The 12569-nt window shown below is 50.6% G+C and overlaps 2 protein-coding genes across 3 annotated transcripts; both read left to right on the top strand.

The window, feature by feature from the left end:
- Positions 1 to 1169: 1169 nt before the first annotated feature.
- Positions 1170 to 4228, top strand: LOC311629794 (alpha-1-acid glycoprotein 1-like). The gene is made up of 6 exons (XM_084898198.1): positions 1170 to 1441; positions 1835 to 1977; positions 2217 to 2287; positions 3397 to 3504; positions 3665 to 3768; positions 4031 to 4228. The coding sequence occupies exons 1-6, from the start codon at positions 1331 to 1333 to the stop codon at positions 4115 to 4117; spliced, it is 624 nt and encodes a 207-aa protein (XP_084754324.1). The 5' UTR covers positions 1170 to 1330; the 3' UTR covers positions 4118 to 4228.
- A 3480-nt stretch (positions 4229 to 7708) lies between these two features.
- On the top strand, positions 7709 to 12465 carry LOC311629793 (alpha-1-acid glycoprotein-like). 2 transcript variants are annotated; one of them, XM_084898197.1, is made up of 6 exons: positions 7709 to 8214; positions 8592 to 8734; positions 8961 to 9031; positions 10027 to 10134; positions 10295 to 10398; positions 10661 to 10852. In XM_084898197.1, exons 1-6 carry the CDS (start codon positions 8104 to 8106, stop codon positions 10745 to 10747), a joined length of 624 nt encoding a protein of 207 aa, XP_084754323.1. In that variant the 5' UTR covers positions 7709 to 8103; the 3' UTR covers positions 10748 to 10852. The 2 variants fall into 2 exon arrangements, with proteins under 2 accessions (XP_084754323.1, XP_084754322.1); XM_084898196.1 differs by lacking the exon at positions 10661 to 10852 and adding an exon at positions 10884 to 12465 and having other exon boundaries at positions 7932 to 8214.
- The last annotated feature ends 104 nt before the right edge of the window (positions 12466 to 12569 follow it).

Raw genomic sequence — 12569 nt, forward strand, 5'->3', positions numbered from 1 at the left:
CAGGCCTCTAGTAATACCATAAAATGCAATAGAACCATATAAAGACAGGGCATGATTGAGTAAATTATAATCTAGGAAGTGAATGAAAGGTGATGTGAGCTTGAAAATCACCACTCACTATACTGAAACATGGAAAATTATTCAAAATATATAAAATGGCCCTAACTGCTTTTGCTCAGTGGATGGAGCACCAGCCTACAGTTTCAGGTTTGATTCTGGGCAAGGGCACAAGCCTGGGTTGCGGGCTTGATCCTCAGTAGGGGGCATGCAGGAGGCAACCAATCAATGATTCCAATCACTGATGTTTCTATCTCTCTCTCCCTCTCCCTTCCTCTCTGAAATCAATTAAAATACCATTTTAAAAAAATAAATAAAATGGGTGAGCATCCAAAGTTGTAAGCATACCATAATAATACTTCGTGAAAATATCTGTGTGGATAAAGATTTGGCCCCGGCATGGAGAAATGCAGAAGGTGGTAGAGTTAGTAATTGCACATGATTGATTTCCTGAGCACCCACTGTGTGCTGGGCACTGCTGCAGGATTGGGGGCAGCTGGTGAGAGAGGGCAAGCTTCCCTCTTGAATAGCTTCCCTCTTGATAAAGACAACACAGAAGTGACTTCCTGTTTCAGATGTTCGAGATGCTTCACATAATACATTTACTGAAAATAGACGGTCACCTTAATGCCCCGTGTTGTTTTTTGTTGTTTTTCTTGGAGAATATCCCTGCCTCCAGGCCTGGGTTCAGAACTCTCTGGACTTTTGTTCCTTTACAGTTGTTACCACACTCAACTGGACTGAATTCATGTTTGCCTTCCCCCACACCCTGCACCCCTATCCCTACATCTCCCCTACAACCAAGGCTGGCCTGGGGACTCTCCAAGGTGCCTTCAACACCCTGCACCCCTATCCCCACATCTCCCCTACACCCCAGGCTGGCCCGGGGACTCTCCAAGGTGCCTTCAGCATCTGATTTATGATGGGTCCCTCTCAAGTCCTGCTACTCAGCAGGGCAGGTGTGGATGGGACTGTGAGCACCTGCCCCTCTATTATCACTAACATCACCCAGCCTTTCCACCTGGGCTTTGAACAGCCTGACCTTTGGGCCCTGGGCTCAAGGTCAGGGAACCAAATTAGACCCGATCTTGGAGGCTTTCCCTGGACTGACATTTGGAAAAGGAGGGAAGGTTTCTGCACGTGGCATTTCCCAAAGGTGCACCGGATTGTGTCACAGCGGGTCCCCAGGGCCCTGCCCACCGCTCATTACTATAAAGGTCACCGCACCCCTCAGCCGCCAGTACCTCCGACACCAGGGCATCCTCCTCTGGCCATGGCGCTGCCCTGGGCCCTTGCGGTCCTGAGCCTTCTTCCTGTGCTGGACGCCCACAGCCCGGCGTGTCCCAATTTCTCGGTGCCCATCACCAATGCCTCCCTGGACCAGGTGGGTGCCTGGGCCCTGAGCGCTTTGGGTGTGGGGTCCCTCTCTGGATCTCCCCTCGCCTGCTGGCTTGCGGTCATCCTCTCCTGGGCACTGGGTGAGAACCAGGCCAGTCTCCAAGCTCAGAAACTGCTTGCAAAGTCCCTCAGCAGGGCAAGCTGCACTGGGGAGGGGCCCAAGGAGAAGGGGAGGAGGTTGTCTGGCAGAGGGGAGGTGGGGTGAGGGGGGTGATGGCTGATTCCTAGAGTCAGCTCCTTCAGCCCACCCCCACCCCCCCACCCCCCCACTCCTCTGTCTCCTGATTTTCAAAGTGGAAAGATCTGCCCAGGTCTCCTGCCTGCTGACTAACCATGATTAAGTTCTGAGTCCTCAACACCTGCTCCTGCTTTTCCTCAGATCTCTGGCAAGTGGTTTTTTATCGCTGATGCTTCCCGCCTCCTAGAGTACAAGATGGAAGTTAATGAATCCCATGCATTCTTCCTTTATTTGACCCCCAGCCACAAGGAGGACAGGATACAGCTCAGAGAGTATATGACCTTGTAAGCCCCACACCTGGCCCTTGGGTACCATCTCAGCCTCAGCCCAACTTCTGGCCCCTCCTCCCAGCTGCCCAAACCCAGGAGCTAGCCCCTGCCCCCTCCTGGCCTCAGCCTTCTCATCCAGGGATTGGGGGCAGGCTGACTCTAATTGCCACCTGACTCTCCCCCTCCAAGATTGTGACAGTCCACTTCTCCTTGGCGATTTTACTGTTTTTCTCTCCTCTTCTCTCTGGCTTCAGTGAGGACCAGTGCATGTATAATACCACCAACCTAAGGGTCCACCGGGAAAATGCGACCCTGACCACTTATGGTGAGCCCTCAGGGGAAGGGTTGCTGTGTGGGATGGGAGATGGGGCGTGGGCCAGCCCAAAGGAGGGCACCTGGGGCTTTGGGCACAGAGAGCCCCTGAGAAGCCCACTTCTTACATCTCCTTGGGCCCCGGCGCCTGCACCCTGAAGCAGTCAGTCACAGCTGGCAACACCTCTGAGCTCTTACTACCCTGTTTCCCCGAAAATAAGACAGTGTCTTATATTAATTTTTTTCTCCCAAAGTTGCGCTAGGTCTTATTTTCAGGGGATGTCTTATCTTTCCATGCACTAGGTCTTATTTTCGGGGAAACACGGTATGTGCCAGGTGCGGTCTGAAGTGCTTTGTATGAATTAACCCACGTTAATGCTCACAAACCACCCAAGGAGGGCATTACACTGATCAGCTCAGGACATGGAGAGACAGGTGCCCACTTGGCTCTCACACTCATCCTCCAATGACACCCACACTCAACCCAAGGTTGGTTCTAGTCCTGCCTCTCGAGCACTCTTGTTTTGTTTTTGTGTTTTGTTAATCCTCACCTGAGAGTATTTTCCCACTGCTTTTTAGAGAGAGTGAAAGGGAGGGGGAGACACATAGAGAAAGGAAAATTCAATATGAGAGACATACTTTGATTGGTTGTCTTCCACACCAGAGCCGAGGATCAAGACTGTAACTGAGGTACATGCCCTTGGCCAGAATAGAACCCTGGACCCTTCAGTCCTGGCTAGGGCTCAGTCACTCTTTGTCCTCTGGGACCTAAGGGTGGCAGCCCACCCATGAACCCACCATCACTGTGAGAAGGCACATAGAGGGCACATACAGATGCCAATGGAATTGAACCAACATCTAAGGCTGCTCTCTGAACCTCATTTAACTCATCTGCAAAATGGGGAGAAAGGACCTAACAGTTCACATGAGGCTCCTCTGATGAAGCCACATCCATTGGGCACAGGGCTTGGTGCCCAGTAGGAGTGAGGGACACATGGCCCAGGTGAACCCCTGTCCCTCAGCCATTGCTGTGTGGGCCTGGGCACACCCAGGTTGCCTCATCTGTGAGGAGGGACCCACTGTGCCATCTCCATGGTCTCAGCCAGAGGCTTTCTCTTCCAGAGAATGGCGCACAATATTTTGGTCACTTATTGCTGCTCAAGGACCCCAAGACCTTCATGCTCGCTACTTTCCCAAAAGACAAGCAGGAATTGGGGCTGTCCTTCTTTGGTAAGCACCCCAAACTACCACCAGATTTCCCCCAGGGCCACCTTCTCCTAGGGCTGGGCCCCTAGACCTCCAGTCCTCCCTGGTCTCTACCCACCCTCCTCCCCTGCCCAACCACCACACACACTGACATGCTCACCTGTCCCCATGCTCACTCCTGCAGCTGACAAGCCAGAGGTGACCCCGGAGCAAATGCAAGAGTTCTATGACTACCTCACGTGCATGGGCATGGACAAGTCGGATGTCCTGTACCCCAATCAGAAAAAGGTGAGGGCCAGGAGGACAAGGTGGTGCCCACCTGAGGATGCTCCTGCTTTGGGCAGCCCAGAGGCCCAGAAAGGGCCATCACCCAGCCAAGGCTGCACAGAGAGGCAGGAGAACCTGCTTTTCTGTGCCCAGCTCACTGCGGGGACCGCTGAGCTTCCCTGAGGCCCATGGGGTCTGCTGCCCCAGACCAGAACACACTCCACCTTCCCAGGGACCCCTGCCCTCCCCTGTCACTGTGCTTTCTTGTCCCACTGTCCTGTAGAATATGTGCCAGCAGCTGGAGAAGCAGCACGAAGAGGAAAAAAGGAAAGAAAAAGAGAAGTCCAAGACAGGCTCAGCATTGGATTAGGACCTCGGGGACTTTGGGGGCCCATCCTGAGACCGCCTCTTCCTCGACCCTCCCTTTGTGCCTCAGTTCTTTCCCTCAGTTGCACCAATAAAGTTTCTACATTGGAATAGGCAGGCTGACATTTGCTCACTCATTTATTCACTCATTCATTCATGTTGAAGCTTATGCCCTGGCTGCAGAAGCCCCAATTATAACCCCCAACCCAATTGCCAGGATGGACAATGGCAGGTGGTGTGGGAGCCCAGATCAAGGAGGTTCCTTCTGCAGGAGGGGGAGTCTGGGAAGGCTTCCTGGAAGGGGCATGTGAACCAGCCTAGAAAGATTAGGAGCTTGGTAACACCTGCTGTTCCTGCTGCAAGCCAAGGGCCTGAGAGGACAGGTTTGAGGAACATAAGGCAAAGGACCCAAAGCGGGAGTTCAGGTGGATAAGGTGGAGAAGACTAGGCACAGGCCATGGTGCCCAGCTTGAAGGACCTTAGGGCAACCATCACCCTGGTCACATGGGAGGTGAGCACCTGGGCAAGGGCCAGGGCAGGGCCAGGGGGAAAGTTGGAGACACAGAAGACACAGAGAGGCAGGAAGAATGGGAATGTGCCTCCAACAGGTCCACAGGTAGGAAGGGGGATGGCTGTGAGCAATGAGGAGTCAGCAGTCCCAGTTTGCAAGAGGGATGGAGTCCCTGTGGGATGGACCTAAACTAGCAGTCCAACATCTCCAGAGGGGTCCTGGATTGGAGCGTCTGCTGGCTGTGCTAAGGGACCAACCCTTCCCGACCCCCCCATGCAAGAATTTTATGCACTGGGTCTCAAGTACCTTAATAAAGCTCTAAATCTACACTAATAAAAGAGAAACATGCAAATTAACTATCACTTTACTATGCCTTCACTAGCCAATCAGGAGTGAATATGCAGATTACACCTTCCAAGATGGTGGCAGCCCCATGCCCCTTCAGGACAGAGCAGGAAGCTTGCTATGAGGGACAGGGCCCAGGGAGCTACAGGGGTGGTGCTCCATGCAGAGTGAAGACTGAAGGCAGCAGCCAGAGGGAAGGCCTGGGTCCCAGGTGCCAGAGGAAAACCGATGCTGGCAGCCAGGGGAAGGAAGGACTATTGCATTAATTTCTTTGTGCAACAGGCCTCTAGTAATACCATAAAATGCTATAGAACGATATGAAGACAGGGCATGAATAAGTAAATTATAATCCTAGGAAGTGAATGAAAGGTGATGTGAGCTTGAAAATTACAACTACTCACTGCACTGAAACATGGAAAAACTATTCAAAATATATAAAATGGCCCTAGCTGGTATTACTCAGTGGAATGAGTATCAGCCTTTGGACTAAAAGGTCCCAGGTTTGATTCTGGTTAAGGGCACAAGCCCAGGTTGCAGGCTCAATCCCCAGTAGGCGGCATGCAGGAGGTAACCAATCAATGATTCTTATCATTGAAGTTTCTATATCTCTGGCCCTCTCCCATCCTCTCTGATATCAATAAAAAATATCATTTAAAAAATGAAATGGAAGTGCATCCAAAATTGTTAGAATACCATAATAATACTTTGTGAAAATATTATTTGTATGGATAAAGATTTGGCCACCTCTAGGAAAAGTTCTTCCTCATAAACCTGTCTCCAGCACAGCAATTCTTCCATTATAGACACAGTGGGTCCTCACAGCCAATTGGCCTGGAGGTCAATTCCTCCCAGTGACACCAACAACAATCAAGACTTAATTACAACAAGGGTGTACACACAGTCCACAAGGGGGTACACCAAGAGTGTCCACATTAGGCAACTGGGAGGCAGACCCATTGAGCCATATAGAACACCCAGGCACACAAAACTATCCTACCAACTCAGGGAAGCAGCAAAAATGTCGAGAAAAGAAAGGAGATCTCAAACAAAAGAAATGGAGGAGAACAAAAGACTGGATATAAAGTTCAAAACCACAGTTATAAGGTTTTTCAAGAATTTCCTAGAAAAGGCCAATAAATTTAACAAGACCCTGGAGGATATGAAAAATAAATTACACCAACTAGAAATTAAACATACACTGACTGAAATAAAAAATATTATACAGAGACACAACAGTAGACTGGAAGAATGCAAGAAGCAAGTCAAAGATTTGGAATACAAGAAGGCAAAGGACACTCTTCTGGAGAAGCAAGAAGAGAAGAGAATCCAGAAAGTTGAAGATAATGTAAGAAGCCTCTGGGACAACTTCAAGCATACCAACATCAGAATTATGGGGGTGCCAGAAGAAGAAAGAGAACAAGACATTGAAAACCTATTTGAAGGAATAATAACCAAAAACTTCTCCCACCTGGTGAAAGAAATAGACTTACAAGTCCAGGAAGCACACAGAACTCCAAACAAAAGTAATCTAAAGAGGACCACACCAAGACACATCATAATTAAAATGCCAAGAGCAAAAGACAAAGAGAGAATCTTACAAGCAGCAAGAGAAAAACAGTTAATTACCTAGAAGAGAGCACCCATACGATTATCAGCTGATTTCTCAACAGAAACTATGCAGGCCAGATGGGAGTGGCAAGAAACATTCAAAGCAATGAATAGCAAGAACCTAAAACCAAGATTACTCTACCCAGCAAAGTTATCATTCAGAATTGAAGGGCAGATAAAAAGTTTCACAGATCAGAAAAAGCTAAAGGAGTACATGACCACCAAACCAGAATTCTATGAAATGCTAAAAGATGTTCTTTAAAAAGAGGAAAAAGAAGAAAAAAGATAAAAATCATGAACAACAAATACATATCTATCAACAAGAGAATCTAAAAGTCAAGTGAATTAAAAATCTGAGGAACGGAATAAACGGGTGAATATAATAGAATCAGGGGCATAGAATGGGAGGGGATTGATAATTCTCAGGGGGAAAGGGGTGTCTCTGTGGGAGACTGGACAAAAATCATACACCTATGGATGAGAACAGTGGAAGGGGGGAAGAATAGGTAAGGGAACAGGGTGGAGTGGGGACCAGGTAGAGGGGAACTATGGAGAGGGGAGGAGAAACAATTGTAATAATCTGAACAATAAAGATTTATTTAAAAAAATAAAAAATTAAAATAAAAAAAATACAAACACCACATAACCCACACCTGAAACCTGTATGTTCATGTTGACCAATGTCACCCCAATCAATTTAATAAATAAATACTAAAAGTTAAAAAAAATAAAAATAAATGAAGAATATGGTAGAGTTAGTAATTCCACGGGATTTCCTGAGCACCCCCTGTGTGGTGAGCACTGCTGCAGGATTGGGGGCAGCTGGTGAGAGAGGGCAAGCTTCCCTCTTGTATAGCAGAGGATACAGACAACACGGAAGTGACTGCCTGTTTCAGATGTTGGAGATGCTTCACATAATACATTTACTGAAAACAGACGGTCACCTAATGCCCCGTGTTGTTGCTGTTGTTTTTTGTGTTTGTCTTGGAAAATGTCCCTGTCCCTGGGTTGGGGCTTCTCTGAACTTTTGTTCCTTCACAGTTGTTACCACACTCAACTGGACTGAATTCATGTTTGCCTTTCCCCACACTCTGCACCCCTACCTCCCACATCTCCCCTACACCCCAGGCTGGCCCGGGGACTCTCCAAGGTGCCTTCAGCATCTGATTTATGATGGGTCCCTCTCAAGTCCTGCCACTCAGCCGGGCAGGAGTGGATGGGACCGTGAGCACCTGCCCCTCTATTATCACTAACATCACTCCAGCCGTTTCCACCTGGGCTTTGAACAGCCTGACCTTTGGGCCCTGGGCACAAGGTCAGGCAACCAAATTAGACCCGAGCATGGAGGCTTTCCCTGGGCTGACTTTTGGGAAAGGAGGGAAGGTTGCTGCACATGGCATTTCCCAAACGTGCACCGGATTGTGTCACAGCGGGTCCCCAGGGCCCTGCCCACCGCTCATTACTATAAAGGTCACCGCACCCCTCAGCCGCCAGTACCTCCGACACCAGGGCATCCTCCTCTGGCCATGGCGCTGCCCTGGGCCCTTGCGGTCCTGAGCCTTCTTCCTGTGCTGGACGCCCAGAGCCCGGCGTGTCCCAATTTCTCGGTGCCCATCACCAATGCCACCCTGGACCAGGTGGGTGCTGGCTTTCTCTCTGGAAATCCCTTCCCCTGCTGGCTTGTGGTCAGCCTCTCCTGGGCGCTGGGTGAGAACCAGGCCAGCCTCCAGCAGCCTTCCTCTGCCTCCAAGCTCACAGCCTGCTTGCAAAGTCCCTCAGCAGGGCAAGCTGCACTGGGTAAAGGTCTAAGGAGGAGGGGAGGAGATTGCTTGGCAGAGGGGGTTGAGGTGGGGGGAGTGATGGCTGATTCCTAGAGCAAGTGCCTGAAGGCCCCACCCCACCCCGGGGCCTCTGTCTCCTGATTTGCAAAGTGGAAAGATCTGCCCTGTCTCCTCCAGCTGACTATCCAGGACTAAGTTCTCAGTCTCCATCACCTGCTCCTGCTTCTCCTCAGATCTCTGGCAAGTGGTTTTATATCGCCTCGGCTTACCGCCTCCCCGAGTACAAGAAGGAAGCTAGTGAAATCCATGCTTCCTTCTTTTTCTTCACCCCCAACCACATGGAGGACAGGATACAGCTCAGAGAGTACACAACCATGTAAGCCCCGCATACGGCCCTGGCTTGCCAGCTCAGCCCCAGCCTCATTCCAGCTTCTCAAATACCAGGAGCTAGCCCCTGTCCCCTCCTGGCCTCAGCCTTCTCATCCAGGGAATGGGGGCAGGCTGACTCTAATTGCCACCTGACTCTCCCCCTCCAAGATTGTGACAGTCCACTTCTCCTTGGCTATCTTACTGTTTTTCTCTCCTCTTCTCTCTGGCTTAAGGCGAGGACAGTGCATGTATAACTTCACCAACCTCAGGGTCAACAGGGAAAATGCCACCCTGACCAAACATGGTGAGCCCTCAGGGGAAGGGTTGCTGTGTGGGATGGGAGATGGTGGGTGGGCCAGCCCAAAGGAGGGCACCTGGGGCTTTGGGCACAGAGAGCCCGTGAAACACCCACTTCTTACATCTCCATGGCTCTGCCGCCTACACCCTGAAGCCCTCAGTCACAGCTGCCAACACCTCTGAGCTCTTACTATGTGCCAGGTGCCCCCACTATGAGACAATCCTGTGCATGTTTGGGAAATGCCATGTGCAGTACCTTACCTTCTTTCCCATGTATTAATCCATGTTAATGCTCAGAAACCACCCAAGGAGGGCATTACACTGATCAGCTCAGGACATGGAGAGACAGGTGCCCACTTGGCTGTCTCACTCATCCTCCAATGACAGCTATACTCAACCCGGGGTTGGTTCCAGTCCTGCCTCTCAAGCACTCTTGTTTTATTTTTGTGTTTTGTTAATCGTCACCTGAGAGTATTTTCCCATTGGTTTTAGAGAGAGTGAAAGGGAGGGTGAGACACAGAGAGAAGGTAAACATCAAAGTGAGAGACACACATTGATTGGTTGTCTCCTACACCTGGTCTGGGAGAGAGCCTGCAACTGAGGTACATGTTCTTGGCCAGAATACAACCCTGGACCCTTCAGTCCCGGCTAAGGCTCAGTCATCTTTGTTCTCTGGGAACTAGGCTTGACAGCCCACCCATGAACCCACCATCACCGCTAGAAGGCACATAGCAGACACACACAGATGCCAATGGAATTGAACCAACTCCTGAGGCTGCTCTCTGAACCTCATTTAACTCATCTGTAAAATGGGGAGGAAGGCCCTGACAGTTCATATGAGGCTCCTCTGATGAAGCCACATCCATTGGGACACATGGCCCAGGTGAACCCCTGTCCCTCAGCCATTGGCTGTGTGGGCCTGGGCACACCCAGGTTGCCTCAGCTGTGAGGAGGACCCATTGTGCCATCTCCATGGTCTCACCCAGAGGCTTTCTCTTCCAGAGAATGGCACAGACCATTTTGGCCACCTGCTGCTGCCCAAGGACCCCAAGACCTTCATGCTTGCTTTTTTCCCAGAAGACAAGCAGAAAATGGGGCTGTCCTTCTTTGGTAGGTACTCCAAACTACCACCAGGCTTCCCCCAGGGCCACCTGCTCCTAGGGCTGGGCCTCTAGACTTTCAGTCCTCCCTGGTCTCTACCCAAACTCCTCCCCCACCCACCCCACTCATACACTGACATGCTCACCTGTCCCCATGCTCCCTCCTGCAGTTGACAAGCCAGAGGTGACCCCGGAGCAAATGCAAGAGTTCTATGACTACCTCACGTGCATGGGCATGGACAAGTCCGAAGTCCTGTACACCGATGAGAAAAAGGTGAGGGCCAGGACGACTAGGTGGTGCCCACCAGGGGCGCTCCTCCTTTGGGCAGCCCAGAGGCCCAGAGAGGGTCATCACCCAGCCAGGGTCACACAGCAAGCCAACAGAGCCTGCTTTTCTGTGCCCAGCTCACTGCGGGGACAGCTGAGCTTCCCAGAGGCCCATCGGGTCTGCTGCCCCAGTCCAGAGCACACTCCACCTTCCCCCAGGACCCCTGCCCTCCCCTGTCACTGTGCTTTCTTGTCCTGCTGTCCTGTAGAATCTGTGCCTGCCGCTGGAGAAGCAGCATGACGAGGAAAGGAGGAAGGAAAAGGAGAAGTCTGAGACAGGCTCAGCGTTGGATTAGGACCTCGGGGACTTTGGGGGCCCATTCTGAGACACCCCCACCCTCCCTTTGTGCCTCAGTTCTTTCCCTCAGTTGCACAAATAAAGTTTCTACATTTGGAATAGGCAGGTTGACATTTGTTCACTCATTCATTCAGGTTGAAGCCTGCACTCCTGCCTGCAGAAGCCCCTGCTGTCACCCCAGCACACATGCCAGGATGGACGATGGCACGTGGTGTGGGAGCCCAGCACGAGGAGGTTCCTTCTGCAGGAGGGGGAGTCTGGGAAGGCTTCCTGGAAGGGGCATGTGAACCAGCCTAGAAAGATTAGGAGCTTGGTAACACCTGCTGTTCCTGCTGCAAACCAAGGGCCTGAGAGGACAGGTTTGAGGAACAAAAGGCAGAGGACCCAAAGCGGGAGTTCGGGTGGATAAGGTGGAGAGGACTAGGCACAGGGCATGGTGCCCGGCTTGAAGGACCTTAGGGCAAACATCACCCTGGCAATCTGGGAGGTGAGCACCCGGGCAAGGGCCAGGGTCAGGGCAAGGACAGGGGTAATGTTGGAGCACAGAAGCCACAGAGGGAGGCAGGAAGAGTGGGAATGTGCCTCCAACAGGTTCATGGGTGGGAAGAGGAGATGACTGTGAGCAGTGAGAAGCCAGAATGCAAGAGGGATGGAGTCCCTGTTTGATAGACTCCCTGTGGGATGGACCTAAACAGGCAGTCCGACATCCCCCAACGGGTCCTGGATTGGAGAGGGTGCAGGCAGTGCTGAGGGACCACCACCCCCTCCCCAATGCAAGAATTTTATGCACTGGGTCTCTAGTACTTAGATAAAGCTGGAAATCAAGAATAAAAGAGAAACATGCAATTCAACTATCACTTTGCTATGCCCCCTCTAGCCAATCAGGAATGAATATGCAGATTACACCTTCCAAGAATTCCCCAGAGTGTTTGGACAGAGAGGAAGCCTGCTATCAGGGGGAGGGCCAGGAGCAGAGGGAACAGGGCCCAGGGAGCTACAGAAGTGGTGCTCCATGCAGAGTGAAGACTGAAGGCAGCAGCCAGAGGGAAGGCCTGGGTCCCAGGTGCCAGAGGAAAACCAATGCTGGCAGCCAGGGAAAGGAAGGCCTATTGCATTATTCTCTTCATGCAACAGGCCTCTAGTAATACCATAAAATGCTATAGAACGATATGAAGACAGGGCATGAATAAGTAAATTATAATCTAGGAAGTGAGTGAAAGGTGGTGTGTGCTTGAAAATCATAACCACTCACTGCACTGAAGCATGAAAAACTTTTCAAAATATAAAAAATGGCCCTAGCTGGTTTTGCTCAGTGGATGGAGCATCAGCCTACAGACTATAGGTTCCCAGGTTTGATTCTGGACAAGGGCACAAGCCCGGGTTGTGGGCTGAATCCCAAGTAGGGGGCATGCAGGAAGCAGCCAATCAATGATTCTTATCATTGATATTCCTATCCTTCTCTCCCTCCCCCTTCCTCTCTGAAATCAATAAAAATATCATTAAAGCCGAAACCGGTTTGGCTCGGTGGATAGAGCATTGGTCTGTGGACTGACAGGTCCCAGGTTCGATTCCAGTCAAGGGCATGTACATCGGTTGCAGGCACATCCCCGGTAGGGGGTGTGCAGGAGGCAGCTGGTCGATGTTTCTCTCTCATCGACATTTTTAGCTCTGTATCCCTCTCCCTTCCTCTCTGTGGAAAATCAATAAAATATATATTTTTTAAAAATTTTAAAATAAAATTTAAAAAATCATTAAAAAATGAAATGGATGAGCATCCAAAGTTGTAAGCATACCATAATTATACTTTGTGAAAATATTAT

Source organism: Pipistrellus hanaki (genome assembly GCF_964339955.1).
Source record: "Pipistrellus hanaki genome assembly, chromosome: 11".
Lineage (NCBI taxonomy): Eukaryota > Metazoa > Chordata > Mammalia > Chiroptera > Vespertilionidae > Pipistrellus > Pipistrellus hanaki.